At 38.6% G+C, this 18643-nt stretch overlaps 1 protein-coding gene across 1 annotated transcript; it reads left to right on the forward strand.

Annotated features, from left to right (window-relative positions):
* The first annotated feature begins 12984 nt into the window (after window positions 1–12984).
* LOC127215030 (protein SET-like) lies at window positions 12985–13917 on the forward strand. The gene is given in 2 exon segments (XM_051175329.1): window positions 12985–13346; window positions 13348–13917. Coding segments are annotated over 2 exon segments (849 nt in total). The 3' UTR covers window positions 13835–13917.
* The last annotated feature ends 4726 nt before the right edge of the window (window positions 13918–18643 follow it).

The raw sequence follows: 18643 nt of genomic DNA on the forward strand, positions 1-18643 counted from the left end.
TGTTATCACCATTATTAGTGAAGTGCAAGTTCCAGATTTTGGAACTTACTTGTGATACTCTCAGTTATCTCAAAAATACATTCTGGCCCTACCCTAGGCTAAATGATTGCCCATGGAATTGATTATAACTTGCATACTAATGACTTTGAAAGGTGGTGTTTTCCAAGCTAAGAATCATATGCATTTTACAAAGTCATTACTTAGTGTCTATGTTAATGAACCAAAAGATATGCAATTCCTTGATAATTTACTTTTGAGGTATTGAACATTGAACCTAAACCTCATGTATGCTAGGTAAGTATTCTACCACTGAGCGAAATCTCTAGCCCTGCCCTGGTAATTTACATCACCACAGCCCACCAAAGACAGGCTTCCTTGGGGAAGGAAAATATAAAAAATAAAAAGAACTTTGTCCTGATCCTCCTGCAGCATTACCAAATGGAAAGCTCCCAGCTCTCTACCCCTGTACCTGCCCCAACAAAAGTCTTGTTAAAAGCAGGGTGAAGTGATAGACTGTCTGGACCTGACTTTATAAATAATGTGGCAAAGCTCAAGGGGAGAGGAAAAGGAAGTGGAGAGGATTATTCTAAATAAACAAACGGGGCATGAATTGATCATTGTTGAAGGGGAGCTCCTCACTCTTGGAGTTATCTTTGTATACATTTGAAATATCTATAATAAAAGGTTTACTTTTCTAAAATACCAAAAAATATGATCAGAGATCATATCTAAAGTCCTGTCTTGGATAAATTCCATTTCTAAGGACAGGGCATGACACAAAGTAAATAACAGCTTTATCTTTGGATTTGCCAATAGTCTTGAGTTATCACTCATTGCTTAAGGCATTTTTGTCATTCCAATTAATCCAACATCGTTCAACACATTCATTAACATTATACTTACTACATCTCCCAAATCATAATTAATAGAAGCAAGACCAAGTATTTTATGGAAGTATAAATCACTGGAAAAGCCTTCTCAATTATATAGTTGATGAAAAGCAATAAACGATAATAATCCTGCAAATTCACCACACGACCGTCCACAGATCCCGAAAGTTCATTTGTTGCCTGTAAATCCCTGTATAGTACATGGAAATGCCTCCAGTATTTCAGAGGCCTATACTGACAAAGAGAAAGTTAAGTGACATCTATGCCTAATGTGGCTTCTAGTTTATTGGGAGGAAGATATTTTTCACAAGAAACACAAATACAGCCTTAAATTTACCAATTCAGTTCACTATTTAAAGCAAATTAAATTATATATGCTTTTTTTTTTTTTTTTTTTTTTTTTTTTTTTTAGTACAAATACAAAAGTTCCTGAACCTCAGGTGAACAGAGAAATTCTTTTTGGTTTTGATGCCAAGTTAATAATATAGTATACAAACAAAGACTCTATCACAGGGCCTGGAGAGATGGCTCAGTAGTTAAGATTGTGTACTGCTCTTCCAGAGCAGTCAACTACCTGTAATTTCAGGTCCAGGGTAGCCAACATCTCTGACTTCTTTGTGCATTTATACTCACATGCTCATATACACATGCCTACATCTAGACATACACAAACAAGGAAAAATAAACCTTAAAAAAGATAAAGTCAAATAAATCACTCAGTTAGTTACATAACAGGGATACCTGAATCCAAAAAAGCTAAGAAATAATTCATGTGGTTTTCTGTTTTGTTTAGTTTTAGTCTTCCTTCCTTCCTTTCATTATTTATTTATTTATTTATTTATTTATTTATTTATTTATTTTTCAAGACAGAGTTTCTCTGTGTATCTTTAGAGCCTGTCTTAGAACTCGCTTAGTAGACAAGGCTGGCCTCCAGAGTGCTGGGCTTAAAGGACCATGTCACTACTGCACAGCAATTGGTGTGTTTAATCTATGCTAATGTTCTTACCCAGATATACCTGATAGTGTATAAACTTATTAGAAGTATGCATAAAGTATTTTATGTGAAATTTATTGCATAAATAAAACAAACTATTTCTTCTACATAACCTTTGTTTTGGTAGCCTGCTTGTTTTTTCTGAAAACTACTATCCATTTTTCTAAAACTTATGCTGTAATGCAGGGACACACTATGTAAACTACAATTCCCAGGAGCCTTTTCAAATTTAGGTTTGATCAATGGCAAGCACTAAAGTGGGAAGATTTGAGACTTAGGAAGAAACTGTATTTTATTTCCCCTTCCTACTTTTGGTAATGATTCTGTCTCCTTCCTGGACCTGTTTCTAATCAAGGGTTCCTCTCTTTGCATTGCTAGTGTCCTCATCATGTGTCTAGACACCAACTAGCTGCCAGCATTGCCTGAGCCCTTGGGGCTCTGGTAATTACATACTCTTTGTTCCTCCAGCCCTGAGAATGGTGGGGTTTCCAGTGTTGCTAAGATCTGGGTCACCTTCCTCTCACCTCTGACTTCTATGCTCTTCTAATACCTGCACAATTATCTACTTCCACATGTGCTCACATTTCAAAAAGTGGTCTGCTTTCATGACTGAACTATGTGTTTTAGAAAGCCATTTCATATGTGGGCATAATCTTACTCTTATAATATCATTGTTTATTCTTTATAATCAATTGCTTCTTAAATGTATACAGTTGTTCTTGGTTACTCTATCATTTCACTGAGCAATTGTGAAACACCATTTCTAGTATTTGGAAGGAATTTTTATTTCAAACATTGGTCTCAATATTGTTCTGTTTTGCCTACATGGCTGACGATATATTAATTTCAGTTTACACATAAAATGCTAAAAATGGGTGTTTTAAAGTGTGAAGTTTCCTGAAGAAAAAGTTGCAGTGTGCTATAAAACACTAGATATATCCACTGTAATGGACTAGTACATCAGGAGACATACATATTTGTACTCTAGCATGTCAACACATACCTTCGCTAGATGAGTAATAGGTGTGCTCCCAAAAAGTTCACAGTAAAGCAAACTAACTTTTAATTTTATTAAATCCAAGAGATAATAGGGAACCAGGCAATGGTGGCACACGCCTTTAATCCCAGCACTCAGGAGGCAGAGGCAGGCTTATCACTGTGATAGTTATAATTAATGGTTTTCCTTAGTTATGATAAAAGATAAATTAAATGATAGAGTATTTTCTTTCATTTTTCTAAGTGCAAATAGGCTAAATATTATAACTGTAATTCTTGCTTGATACCTGGTTTATTATATGCAATTTTATGATGTTAAAGTTAAAACCTTCCTTTTTTAATTAGGCAGAAAGGGGGAGATTATGTGGGGTACCCTGTATGATTCGAATGGGTGTTGCTTTTATTAGTTGATGAACAGTAGGGATTATAGCATCGAAGCCCACCATTCCACTAACTCCTCCTCCAATTTGAGTTGAGCCAGCCAACCTCATTATTTCCCAGAGGTAAGAGTACTGTCAACCCACAGGGTGTGTTCCCGACACTCTCCAATACATATACTACATCTTTACTTATTCAACTAGTATTTCAGAACATGTGCAGCAGGCAGGCTCTCAAGGTACTGGAGATAGAATGCAAACGACAAAAAGAGACCAAGCAGTTATGTGACACTTATATTTTAACAGGAAAGACAAGGGCAGAAGATTAAACACATAAATACACGGTAAGCAGGTAGAGTCACTGAGGAAGAGAATACCCCGGAGCTGTGCAAATGCTGAATTCCTGAAAATCCATTTCAGCTAGGTCTCAAATCACACTGTTCCCAGGTCACGAGGCAGCTTACTTTAGTCACTACTGTGTCAGTGATGGGAGTCCACCTGCTTTAGTTTCTTGGCATGGGAAATGGTCTAGATAATCCCCTGAGGTTCCTTTCTGCCCTGATACTTTGTTGTCATCAATGGAGACATTAACCATGTCCTTTAGACCTCTGTTTTTGGACAGTCGTTAAAGTGTAAAATTATGAAATTCTGACATTTTTATGATCCAGCTCTTGTACTTTCTTTCCAATCAAGTAGATTCTTTCCTCTGTCCCTCAGCTCAGCAGCCACAGAAACTATTGACATGGGTTATAGAGGCACTTAATGTGAAAATAAGTCAATAGTGTGTTTTTCCCAGAGAACGTCTTCAAATAATCTGACAGTTTCACTGCATCCTTCCCAGATGCACAGACTGCCTAATACACCCAGAAATTCCTAAATAAAGATCCAGACACACCTGGCCTGAAGGGATCAATTCTTAAGCCAAGGGTAACTGGCTCCAGACTGCCTTTCACCTCACACAGACACCATCACTAAAATATGCCCCAAACCTGGTTCTAGAAAATGCTATCTCATAAAGACTGTGAATCTGAGGCATGCAGCTATGTCAGGAGAGGTCAGCTTTAGTAACACATGTGAGCTAAAACTCTGAAGCGATAGATGTGATCTATATGGAAGAAAAAAGCCTTGCTATGGCAAGGCAAGTGGGGAGAGGTGCCCCATGGAGAAAAAGCAGAGTGAATGTCCCCAAAACAGCTTCTTCTAGGAAACGATGTTGGGTTACCAGCTCTCCTGTTAGCCTCCTTGAAATGAAGCATCACTGCATCCCAAAAGTCAGGAACTTCTCGAGAGGCAGAGGCAGGAAGACCTCTGTGAGTTTGAGGCTAGCCTGGTATACATAGTAAGTTCCAGCAGAGTTACATTGACCATGTTTTTAAAAAAAAAAAAAAAAAATAATGAAGAAACAAAACCCTGGGAACTTTCTAGCCTGGAACCCTAGACAGCCTTGGGTCTCTCTCATGTGCCCAGGATTTAGTCTTACTGAAAAGCTTACTAACTGGGCTGGAGAGACACTCAGCAGTTAAAAGGGCTGCAATACAAGCAAGAGAATCTGAGATTGGATCCCCAGAACCTGTGTAAACACCTGGTGGGCCAAACAGCTGGCATGTAATTAATTCTAGTCTCAGAAGACAGAGACTGGGATCCCTCCTCACCCTACCCCCATCCCCCCACCCCTGCAGGAGCAAGCTGACCAGCAAGAATAGCCATTATCAGTGAGTGAGCTCCCGGTTTGACTGAGAGACCTTGCCTCAAAGGATAAAGTTGAAGAGCAATCAAGGAAAATCCCGGATATCAACCTGCATGTGTACAAATGAACAAGCAAACACACATACACAAATACACATGAAGGAAAGGAAGGAGCCTAGTAACTGAAGTCACCTGACAGTCTGTATTGCAGAATTAAAACTTCAGAATATTTCCCAACGTCTATGCAACAAGTTGACCCTCTTTGCTGGCCTGGTGAGGCTAGTTATCCATCCATAGCATATCCCATAAGCTTAGAAGATGCTAGGAAATCTAGAAAATATGAATAGTATGGAACATTAGGACTCAGTGGAAGAAAATAAATGCATTCTCCTACTTGGGATACAGTTTTATAGGAGTTGACAAGGAAGAACTGCATCATTATCCTACAGTGTGGACTCTGGACTTACAGGGTGAGGTTCTGTTCCCAACCCTCCAGCTTCAAAGCCATTGGCCTGTGCACAGAATCCTTCCTTCTTTGGTTGTATGATGATTAACTGAGTTAATGGCAGTAAATGTTTATGTTAACTAATATTCATAGCTTGTCATAAAGAAAAGGATGGACTTTACTACAGGCACAAATGCTAAGATTGATAAAAAGAAAAGAATTTCAATCATATGTGTCCACATTAGCTTGTGCTGGTGTTTTGTTGAATGAAGGCTCCAAAACAAGATTGCAAGCTCTGGAAAGTTTAGGAACATATCTTTGTTCATTTCATAGTCACCCCAAAATGTTTCAGTTGCAAGAGGGTACCCAACGGTTGTTAAATAAATGAAAGGGCAAACTACACACAGACCCTCTCTCTCTCTGTCTCTCTCTACTGTAAGCATTCACTTTACTGTAAATATACTGAACTAAATCCTGTGCTGCTGTTTTTACTTCAGTTTTCCCCACACAGACTCGGTTTGCCTGGCAACTTCCCATAACCCTTCACATCGTTACTCAGGAATATGCAAGAGAATCCAAACTTTCTGTGATCACACCCCTGCTTGATAAACATTTCCCCCACTTAAAAGTCTATTCTTTAAGTGCATTCAAATTTCCATATCTGTTCTTCATTCTCGAGTCTTCCAGAAACAGTGTAGTCAAACCCTGAATCATCCCCTTGTCTCTTCTTGGGCCCCACTGATGGGCTCTGAATCTGTTACAATTGACTTACCATGACCTCTGTGCACACATGGAATTGCTCGGGGCATCCTTAGATCTTTCATTGCTATATCCTTTGCCTTGATTCTATAAGAAGCCAACCATCCTCTCTCTGGCCTGTGCCACAGATGTCCTCCACATCTGTACCATCTGTGATCTTGATGGAAATGATGGTTGAAATTTGTTACATCTGCTATTGGACCTGTCTTTGTAGTAGGAATAATGAAATTTGGCTCTCCAAGCAATCCATCTTTGTGCAGAAGGCCCTAACTAACCTACAATTATAATGTGAAAGATAAGCACACCCACCTGGGAGAGACAAAAAGAAAGTGAAGCTAATTCTTTATTAATGAGGAAACATCATGATTTTGAAAAACATCAACTCCTAAAACTATAATCTAAGTTGATAGAAAAATAAAAAAATAATGCTAATTAAAGAAAATTTGCATTCTGTTGGTTGATTTGTACTGTGGAATGAAAAGAATGTCTGATAAGAGATGTAAAGTCTTGGTAGGGTCAAGGAGGCTCTTATTCTATTATTGCTTGACTTGTTTGGGGACATATAGAGTAAAGAAAAAGAGCACAAATATGATTGTCATTAAAAAAATCTAGAAAAGCCAACTACATTCGTTTTCCAAAAGGCATTAGGACGAAATTCTGTCACTCACTCAAAATTCAAAATATTTAATGTAGATAATAAATACATACATTTTTACGATTTCCAAATTGTCTGATTCTTATTGGTTAAATAAGCTGTTGAAAGATTTCAAATGGCCAGAACATTAGAAATCTTCAGGGTAACCAAAAATGTTTATGATAGATAACAAACTTCTAGCCCTGAAAGAAAGTTTAGTCCTGTTTTACCTTATTTGACACACTTACTTCTCACATAGGAATGCAGCTATCATATCTCAGTGTCCAAGTATGTCACTCTGCATCTGGGAGACAACCCCATACCCCATTATCTACAGGGTGCTGTGAGCCAACCACCCTGCCCTCAATACAGTACAGATAGTTTAACCAGCAAATCAAGGGGGAGGGGCGGTGGGCCGTAGTTGTGTAGGAGTATTATGTTGTTGTTTCAAGACATTTGTGTGTTTCACAGTTTCAAGGGATCAAATCTAGAGCTTCATGTAGAGTACACTCTACAAATCAACCATATCTCCAACTCTTCAAAGGTATACTAGTCAAAGACCCCACATATTCTCTCCATAACATTATTAATGGTGTTTTTTTTTTTTAAACAAAATTAAAGAATTGAAAAATGATGATACAAGGGAAAGTTATACTGGTTAAGTAAGACTTGAAAGATTACTTAATAAAACACTCCCAGGATTGCTTCACATAAAAAATATTCAATCTTGAGAAGTACAAACAAAAAATAAAAATTATACTCTACTGCACAGAAATGTGTTATGGGCCTTACTCATCCTGTTTAATGAACCAGCTTACATAGCTGTAAAACAGTGTTAAAATTTCATTTATGGAAGTTTGCCAGCATGATTTGTACAACAAATGTCCATCTATGGAAAGGAGCATTCAGCTGACAAGTCTCAAAAATCTAGGCAGTATCCTTACCTCCTATATTCCTTAGGCAAGCCGCTTAACCTCACAGTGACTCAATTTTCTTATAGAAGTAAAAGATGTACAGTAGTGTATACCTCAAAGGATTATTGTATACATTAAAAACATAACATAAGATTCTTAGACCTGCCAGCTATGCCTTAAATTCTCAACAAATGTTAGATTGCTACCAGTATTGCCTCTGTAATCATTACTAGGCTAGCAAGTTTTAATACACATATCTATGGATTATGAATCCTTCAGAAGACAGTGTGACTTATTACAAAATGTCTTAAGAAGATTACATTGCAGTGAAGGAAAACACAAATATATTCTCAAAATAAAAATATAAGGTAGTGGCACATGCCTTCCCAGCACTTGGAAGGCAGAAGCAGGTGGATGGATCTCTGTGAGTTCAAGGCCAACCTGGTCTACAGAGGGAATTCCAGGACAGGCTCCAAAGCTACATAGAGAAACCCTGTCTCGAAAAACCTTACACACACACACACACACACACACACACACACACACACACACACCATACAATGTTTAATTAGGTTAAGTGGAAACATGTAAACAAATGTTACACATGTTAAATACTAATTTAACCAACTACTGTCCATCAATGATCAGTAAATTATGCCTTCATTGATACTTTTACTCTAAGTATGACACATTGTTTTTAACAGGTGGCTACAAAATTTTAAGAAACTCTCAACCCAAAGAACATGTTTAAAATAACCATTGATTATGAAGTATGAAAAAGAAAATCTGTCTGAAATAATAACTGATGTATGTCCATAAAACTCTTAATCATTGTCTCAAAACAGAGGTGTCAGACATACTAACCCATCACCCTAGCTAATTGGCAACTGAGGCAGGAGTATCACAAGAACCCAGGAATTAGAAAGCAGCCAGAGCACCAGGGGAGGATTCTCTATCCAGCGAACAGAGACCATCACTGTTCTAAGTGCCCTGTTTAATACAATAAGACAAATATAAAAGTATTTTGTGGTAAGTAAAATGATGTTGTGCTCTACCTAAAATCCCCAGGATAAACTGAAAAACTAATATGATTAACAAGAACATTTATTAATACAATTGAAAACTAAGTAAATATTTAAAAAAAAAATCAATAGCTTTCCGAATAAATGACAATGGAAGAAATATGAAATTTAAGAATATTTATTCACAATAGCAACAAAAGAATGTTAAGCATCTAAAGGTAGTGTGAGACAGGTGTTGTGGCCCACATCACCTGTGAGAAAGAGGCAGGAGAATCAGGAGTTCGAGGCCATCTTCAGCTGCACAGCAAACAACTTAGAAAAGGATTGGTCTCCAGCTTGTCTCTCTTTCCCATCCTCAACCAGAACCTACAATGGTGTGCTGAGAGGAAAAAGAACACTTGAATAAAGTTTATATACCATATTCTTGGATGAGAGACTGAATATTATGTTAAAGTATCTAGTTTGCATGGATTAATGTTTAATGTCCAGTCAATTATAGCCCCGCCCCAGAAAAATTCTAAAATCTTCAACGTTTTCTCAAAATTGGGAAGTGACTGCAACAGACTGAGAGAAGGAGGTAAGATTTCATTTGGATTAAGAAGAAAACAGTCTTGCAAACCTACACTGATGGAGCAAGGGCCATGTACACATACATAGGAAAAGTCTAGAAGAAAATTACTTTAGAAATGTTATCTCTTAGTGGTAGGGTTATGGATGGATGTGATTTTTTTTTCACTGTCCTGTTGTATTTGCCCAAAGTTATACACTAACTACTTACTGATATTAAAAACAGAGGTTATACAAATTTTAAAAGAAATATGCAAACAAAAATAGAGCTTGGGATTTAGAGCAAGAGTGAATACAAATAAATAAATAAAATGGTATATATTGCCAAACTCAATACAGAACTGAACTAAACTGTATTGATGGACTAAGCATATGCCATGGCATATGCTTATTATTAAATCTTGTGTTGAGACTAGGCAACCACCCCCATATAATCCATTGTGCTTGTTAATCATTGACTTCTTCATATATGCTTGTTAACCATTAGCTTGTTGATTATTGATTTAAAATTTTTCAACGTAAGTCAGTGCCATATAGTTAAATTTGAAGAAAAAGAAAAGAACTATAGATGAGAAAAACAACCAAAGTTTTCCCACAATGAAGATGTCTACTTGTGAGGGGAAGGACCCACAGGGCTGCTGAAGCAGGACATGTAAAACTAAGTCAGAGAGAATGAGGTAAAGGGCTGCCACAGAGGAAAGCAGGTTTTGTGTGTTCTCTGATGGCCTGGTCAAGAGTTCCAAGGCTCGACTTCATTCCATTTTACAAGGATCGAGGGAAATCGCCTATGATCTCCACTCACTGTCAGATGGCACCGTCACCACAAAAACGGTGTCAAACATGGACCTTGATCTCCAGGACCTTTCAGTAAGCTTGTAGAAGCAAAGATAACACATAAACAAGCAGAGTAAAGTGCTACAGGAGAGGCAGGGAAACACGGGGACACTGAAGGAAAACCTTAGGCCATGGAGCACACAGAGAAGACTGTTCTGTCCCAGGAAGCTTGTTGTAACTTGTATGTTCATCTCTGTACCCTTCATTCCCACTTTGTTGTTACACAAGCAAGCAGCAGCAATCCCACAGGAAGGCCTGACTCCAGGCTAGAAGTGGGTCAGACACTGAGCCCTTGTCTTGAACAATAAATCCGTATCAAATCACATTTTTCTTCTTTTTATCCTAGGAAGGGTTTCATATCACTTTTTTCCACACCTTAAATTCATGACAATCATGAACCAAGCTTGACATGCTAAGATGGTTTTCCATCAGCTAACATTAACATGAATTTGTCCAAACTGTAACAGTAAACAGCTTTGAAACACACACACACATACACACACACACACACTCAGTGATCCAGCAGGAAAGTAGGCTGTTCATGTGGAGGGTTCAAGATTCCTCATCAACAGGAGATTGCATCAAAAAGTTCAAGGGGAATCAAATTATTCTTTTGCCTTTGATTGTAATTCAGAGGCAGATGGAATTCATACTAAGATGGAGGAGATAAAACCTTTGTTTTTTAAGAGATACCAAAGTCCCAATGTGGTCAAAGATCACTCCAATAGAGAGGGGTTCAAATTACTCAGGAATCCCACTGGCTCCCACAGATAAATATGACATGCAGCAACCAGCCATAGATTGCTTTAATAAAAATCAGAACAATACAACTCATAACAACAGGTTCTTCATTATGTCCTACAGGAGTTAAAACTATAGGAGTTGATGCATTCTTTTTACAGTGAATGGATTTAATGATCCTGGATATTTCTGTAACATGATGAAATCGAACCCTGGAGTTGGAATTTAAGCACTCCCTGGATGAGGAGGATGCTTGGTCTCACATTCTGTCCTTGTGTCAGACAATAACTCTGAACATAAAACACCCTCGAAGTGCACTTGAGTTTCTTTGGTAGAATTTCTTTGACACCTGTTAAATTTTAAACAGCCCTGTGAAAGGCATTTTCGTAACTATTCAAATGACTCTTGATTCCTTCCTGAGCAGAGATGCCTTGAAAGCTTGCAATTGAAAATGCTCTGCCTGGCTCACCAGTTTTTCTCCCCCTTGGCATTCTTCCTCCTCTTCCCTTCTCACACTGGCTTACTCTGAAGTGGACACCCTACTTGGAATGAAATGGAAATGTGATAGGCTAGCCGGAACCTTACCATCAATTATTTTGATAAGTAGATATGATTGGAGTACAGTGTGCTTTTAAGATAAATTTCATCTGAAATCCACAGTAATTTAAGCCTGATTCTAAATAGATGGTAACAAATCTTAAAGCTATGTCTTCATGATTGAAATAACCCAACGTCCAACTGCTCTATTTCAACCACCTTAGCTACAGATGTCCATCACAGAGTACAGGCTGTATTTATAAAAATCCAGTGTCAAGTCAGCCATGGCTTGGAAAAGCTGGCAGTCCACACAGAAATACTTATATATTCTTATATTCATACATAAGAGCCGACAATTCCACAATTACATTGCTCAAAAAAAAAAAAAAAAAGAAAAAAAGAAAAGAAAAAAAAAGCCCCTCTGGTAAAAAAAAAAAAAAAAAAAAAAAAAAACAAAAAAAAAAAAACACTTAAAACACTTATTTCTTGACTCTATGGATCCCTTTGAGGACTACTGTTTCCAGGATGGCGTTTCCACTGCAGAGAAGCAAGATACAAAGATAATATCCTGAGGAATGTGCAGCCAGGATTCAGACCTTGGCTGTGTTGTTTACTGGCTGTGTGACTCAGCAAGTTCTCAATTTTGTTTTCCTCCTATGTAAATGAGGTGTAAGAACAGCCCTTGCCTTATGCAACTGTCAGGAAGACTAAAGGAAGCCAAGCCTATGTAAAATAAAAGAACCTGGGAATGTTCACTAAGTAACATTAGTTTTCCCTTAATATGAGGATGCTTGTGTAGTCAGGCTAGAGATATTTGTTGTTGTTGATAGCATGTAAGTAATTTGTATTTTGTTTGTTTGTTTGTTTTTTGAGACAGAGTTTCTCTGTATTGCTTTGAAGTCTGTCCTGGAACTAGCTCTGTAGACCAGGCTGGCCTTGAACTCACAGAGATCCACCAACCTCTGCCTCCCTAGTGCTGGGATTAAAGGTGTGTGCCACCCATGCCTGGCTAATTTGTATATTATTAATTTAGAAACTTATACAATCAAAAAATGTAATCTAAATTAACTCAATAGTTAAAATGACTTTATTGTAAATGAGACTATATTATAGTAAATGAGACCAAATTATGATTCTAACAAATTCATTTCCAATTTTATCAGGAAAATAAATGGGAAGAGGCTTTGGGAACAGAAAGCCAATTTGTTGTGCCCCACTCCCTACCCCCAGTAAACTATCAATTCTATAACCTAATGTTCCCATACCTGGCAATTAGTAATTACATAACCTTTATGGCCAGAAAGAGTGAGTGGCAGCACATATCCAGGAATTCAAGTTCTGTCCAGTAGCAAAAAATAGACTAACTGATCACGTTAAGCTATCATCAAGTGACAAAGTTGTAGAGGCTGTTAAAACTCAAGGGCATACAGCCATATTTTTCTGTCTCTGCCTATTGCTTCAGGTTTTCCCAGATAGCAAGCAAGAGGGAAGAGCACAATAGAATTCAGACTTTTGAGTTCCTGTGACTTTCTTCCTTCACTAAGTACCCAGGCTCTGGCCACCGGCTTCACGCCAGTTCCCTCGCGGCATGGCCCCGAAATGGCAGTCTGTGCTCCTGCCTCAGTCCAAGAAACCCAAATCGGTTCCTGCCGCGAAGCTGAAGGACAAGTCTGCTGCCTCTCTCGGCCTGCCGAAGGGAGAAAAAGAACAGCAAGAAGCAACTGAACACATTGATGAAGCACAAAATGAAATAGACAGACTTAATGAACAAGCCAGTGAGGAAATTTTGAAGGTAGAACAAAAATATAACAAACTCCTCCAGCCATTTTTCCAGAAGAGGTCAGAATTGATCGCCAAAATCCCAAATTTTTGGGTAACAACATTTGTCAACCATCCACAAGTGTCTGCACTGCTTGGGGAGGAAGACAAGGAAGCTCTACATTACTTGACCAGAGTTGACAGAATTTGAAGACATTAAATCAGGTTACAGAATAGATTTTTATTTTGATGAAAATCCTTACTTTGAAAACGAAGTTCTCTTCAAAGAATTTCATCTGAATGAGAGTGGTGACCCATCTTCAAAGTCCACTGAAATCAAATGGAAATCTGGAAAGGATTTGACAAAATGCTCAAGTCAAACGCAGAATAAAGCCAGCAGGAAGAGGCAGCCAGAGAGCTTCTTTACCTGGTTCACTGACCATTCTGATGCAGGTGCAGATGAGTTAGGAGAGGTCATCAAAGACGATATTTGGCCAAACCTCTTGCAGTACTATTTGGTTCCTGATATGGATGATGAAGAAGGAGAGGCAGAAAATGATGATGAAGAGGAGGAAGGCTTGGAAGATACTGATGAAGAAGGGGATGAAGATGAAAGTGAAGAGGATGAAGATGATGACGAAGGGGAGGAAGGAGAGGAGGATGAAGGCGAGGATGACTAGCACAGAAGTCTGATGGATTCCAACCCTCTTTTTTAAAATTTTCTTTTATTTTTAATTTTCTCCAGTCCTTGGGAGCAAGTTGCAGTCGTTTCCCTCCCCTTCCCAATCCCTCTTGTGCTCAGTTGCCCGTTTTTTGAGGTCTCTTCTCAACACCATGGTTCTCAACTTATTTGGGGGTGGAAATACCTTAAACAAAATACAACGAGAAAAGAATTTACACTCTTCTGTTCTAAATTCATTTTTTTTTTTATCTTTGTCTCAAACTATGGATTCAACACCGCCAATGTGTTCTGTGGGGGAAAAAGAAAAGCCCTCTGGCTCCCTGGGCTCTGCTGGAGGCTGGGGGTGCTAAGCCCCTGTGTAATAGTGCGTAGAATTCTAGCTTTTTTCCTTTCTCTGTATATTGGGCTCAGAAATTACACTGTGTCTCTATGTGAATACAGACAGTTAGCATTTACCAACATGTATCTGTCTACTTTCTCTTGTTTAATAAAAAGAAAAAGAAAAAAAGGGAGGTATAGAAGGTCAGTAAGGGTGGGTTTGAGGTGTGGGGGGGGTAAGTGGGCATTGTGACAACATGGCTTCTCCTTTGGCATGTTTAACTGTGATGTTTAACAGACATCCTTGCAGTTTAAGGTGACACTTTTAAAATAAAATTCTCTCCTAACGATGAAAAAAAAAAAAAAAAAAAAAAAAAAAAAAAAAAGAAAGAAAGAATTCAGACTTTACTATGAGAATTTTAGAAATTCAGAATTTAAATGCTCTTTTGGAAAACACATGAAAAAAAATTTAAAGCAAACAACGAACATAAGTAAAATCTCAGTAAGATTCCAAGAACAAAGAAAAAATCGAAATATCTTCCAAGAAAAAAAAAAAAAAAAAGAATCACTTAAACGAACAATAGCAAAAAAAAAAAAAAAAAAAAAAAAAAAAAAAAAAAAGCAGTTTTCCCTTATTTTTTTATGTCAGTAAGTCAGTAAGACTCAGTACAACAGTGCTTTCAAAGGCCAGGGGAAAAGATTGTGAATCTAGAGGTAAGAGATATTTGAAAAGGATGGAATAATACAACAGGATGAGGCATGGGGAAATACAGTTAAGTCTAAACTATTTGGGATAAGTATAAATCTCAAGCCATAATTAAAACGTGAGTCATGGGCCTGCTGGATGGCTCAGCAGGTTAACGCTCAGCTTGATAACCTGAGTTTGATTCCCCAAACCCACACAATAGGAGAGAACTGACTCCTGAAAGCTGTTCTCCAACTTCTACAAGTGTGCTCTGGCATGCATGTACACACACACACACACACACACACACACACACACACAAATAAATAAATATTTCTTTAATGAGCCATAAAGAGTAATGGGGTCCTTCTCCTTTGGAGCCCCTCCCACTTCTGGGAGTTCTTTCTCAAGTTTCCTTAAGAAATCTATGCCTACTCTGAAAACACAAAAATAGAAACAAAAAAGAAAAGAAGAAAGGAAAAATAGACTTAAACATTAATAACAACCAAGAAAATTACAAATGATTAAATCAGATAAAGTAGGGAAGAGTGGAACAGCATGTCTACTACCTGGTCATCTTTGGGGAAGAAGATTCAGTCTATTTTCTATGTTGCTTAAAACATACACCTGTCCAGTTGGGTCTGTACAGACCTGGGAAGGGCTCCGTCTGTATAAACATGGGAGGTGAGGTAAGGGCCACCATGGCGCACCAGTTACCACAGCGTGGCTCAGAATCTAAATGGATGCTCCCACACCAGGGACTCGGCTTCTAGAGATTCAGCTGTAGAAATCACATGTGTGAATACACTATTTAATATTATATAGTGAATAAAGAAGGCCAATCTGGGTGTTCTAAATGGAATTGATTTACAAGGTCTATACCCTTTCCCACGAAATAGCATGTGGTTATTAAAAACACAAAACATTTATTAACACACATATGGAGACATAGTGTGCTAAAGACAAAGGTATTATGTGATTTTAATTTATGAAGTTTAAATATATATATGTATATACATACATATATATATATACACACACATACAGGGAAAGATGCATGTTTGTGTTTACAATGCATAAAAAATTGTAAGCAAAATGAGAGGAACAGAACTGATGAGACATGGCAAAGGGATTTTTAAAAATTTCATTGAATAAAACTTTCTATATTGAATGTTTTCCGCAATGGATCTATTGTTTTATAATTTTATAAGCAAAAAATGACCATATAGTGTACTTTACTAATGAAAAAATGTACTTGATAATTAAAAGTCTACAAAACCAATCTACTTGCGACTCAGTGAAGACGAGATTACACCTTGAGGAACAGAGTGCACCTTGGGTCGTGTGTAGCAATGTCAGCATTCAGTAAAACCTAGCTATTAGGCCAGAAAGGCAGGAAGGCAGGAACAAGGGGGAGGGGGAGGAGAAGAAAGGAAACATGAGGGAGTGGGGGGAGGGGTCAAGATACTGGATCCAGAAGATCCAGTCTCACTAGCAGAAAATGTCCTCTTTCAAACCAGTGTGACTTCAGTTCATTGTAGGCTTACATTCTAAGAAATGTGGTGTTTGTCTCTGAACAGATTAAGGGTCTCTTCAAGTAAACCTTCCATCTGGACGGGCAGCTAAGAGCGGCTAAAGGGAGAGAGGCTCGGATACAGTCTGTCAGGGTAGCAATTATTTTACCTTTGGGAACAGAAACTATTTTTACTCAAAAGAAGAAACTTTGCGGAGACAGCATTTTTCCTAGCTTCATAAATGCTGCACACAAAAATGATTTGCTACAGAAAACATAAAATAAAGTGGACACATATCGGTTGCCCTAGAAAAGGGACCCGGAGACAGCAGCGGTCCAAATGTTTGTCAGGCTCTCTTCTCCCCACGTTTATTGAACTTGCATTCAGTGACCTGATAAAAGGGAAGAAAAAGTGGAAAATGACATCATCCGGGCCTTCAAGTTGCCGACAGAAGGGTGAAAGATGAAAGCACCTAAGTGGTTAATTACAGAGCAATTTGGGGATGTCTGTAATAGAGGTAAATAACACAAAGTGCATTCCAACTTGGCTACTTTGTGGGCGCTGCAGTTTTGGGCAAGTTCCTTAACCTACCCTCGCCTCAGTTCTCACATTCAGAGAGCAGGTCTCAGGATGACACGGTATTAGGGTATTAGAATTACACTAAGTCCTAACAGTATTCTGGAGTCTGAATGAGATAACAGAGGCAGTCCACCCACAAGTAGGAAGACAGTGGAAGCTAGCTGTTACTCTTTGGGAAAGCAGCAAACTGTGAGTCAGAGTGTGCACCCTGGGTACAGACTGTCTGAGTTTGAAATTTTACCTTGTGTGACTTATTATGCGGAGTCTTAGGTTCTTTGCTCAAAACAGGTAGATTATGGGAGCCCCAGACCCAGAAGTGGTTTTGCAGGCCGAATGAGCCAATCTGCATGCAAGATTTGGGACTAGCTAGGGGCACCTAAGAATTCATGAATATAGGTCGTTACCGCTATCAAAATGCTTCGGACATGAAAAGGAAATAACCCTTCATGAGAGTGATGGAGAATGTGTAGCAAAAGAGCTGTTGTGGGATGACTAGCAGGCATCCTCCAAGCCAGATGATGAAAACAACGTGTGAAACTGCAGAGAATTCGAGATCCGTGATCAGAAATAATGGCAGCGATTGATCACTATAATGCCTGTTCCAAAGTGGTGGAGGAAGACGTGTTAAAGGCTTTAGGATGTAGGAACTGGACGTAGGCTAAGAAGTCGGGAGCCAGAGAACTTCATGGGCAACCCCGGGAGCCGGAAGAAACCAGAGCTGAGCCAGAGTGCAATGTGAGCAGTGCATCAATAGATCCCCCAGAAAGAGAACATCAAAGGGCAGGAGGAAACGCCAAAGGAAACCCACGAAGAAAGCTGAGAGGGGCAGGAGCCGGTGAAATAAAAGAGGCTGAGAAAGGAAAGAGTTTCAATAAGGACGAGCTGGTCAACCGTGTCAAATGTTGCATAAATGTCAAGTAGGATGACAAGGGAAAGTGGGGCCATTGAACCAGCCAATTGGGAGGAGGCTGGCAGGAAAGTATTTTTAATTGAGTGGTGGCTGGTGGAAGCCAGACTGTAATGGGTTGAGGAATTAATGAGATGTGAAGACTCTAAGTGGAGGCCACTTTGAAGAAGTTTGGTGAGTAAAAAGAAAGAAAGAAAAAGAAAAGAAGGTAAAAGGAGACAGTCCACAGAAGCCAGAAGACACTAATTTTTAAATGTCCAAATAAAATTCACATTTTGTTGGCTTTTTGTTTCCCTTTGTTTTTACACAAAATGAGGGTGGGGGACATTAGGAGGCGTTTAACTTACCACCAAGATCAAACAAACAAACAAACAGCAAAAACCAACCTTCAAGGAGAAAATGAAGGAAGAAGAGGAACTCAATGCTTAAATGGGATTAGGGGATTGAGATAAAGTTAGACCCAACACAGAAAATTAGAAACCAGCAAACTTTAAATGCTAGAAAATGAAGATTCCAGAAAAAAAAGAAAGGTGAGTCAGGACAGCCTTGTGGGATTTGTTTAAAAACAAGAGGCAAGTTTAGTTGACTCTGAAGAAAATGCTGGAACATAAAAGCAGAGCAGAGCCTTCTGTCCTTCAATCTGAATATGGGCCAGGGCAAACTCAGAGCATGGCTGTTAGACTCCTGCTCTGTGCTAAAAGAGGCCTTATACATGAGTCCTAGGAGGATGAACATGAACACTGTTGACAACCCCCAAGCTTCCATTGTAGCCTGGACCATGGTCCCAGTTGGCCAGCCAGACAC

Source organism: Phodopus roborovskii, unplaced genomic scaffold (genome assembly GCF_943737965.1).
Source record: "Phodopus roborovskii unplaced genomic scaffold, PHOROB, whole genome shotgun sequence".
Taxonomy (NCBI): Eukaryota; Metazoa; Chordata; class Mammalia; order Rodentia; family Cricetidae; genus Phodopus; species Phodopus roborovskii.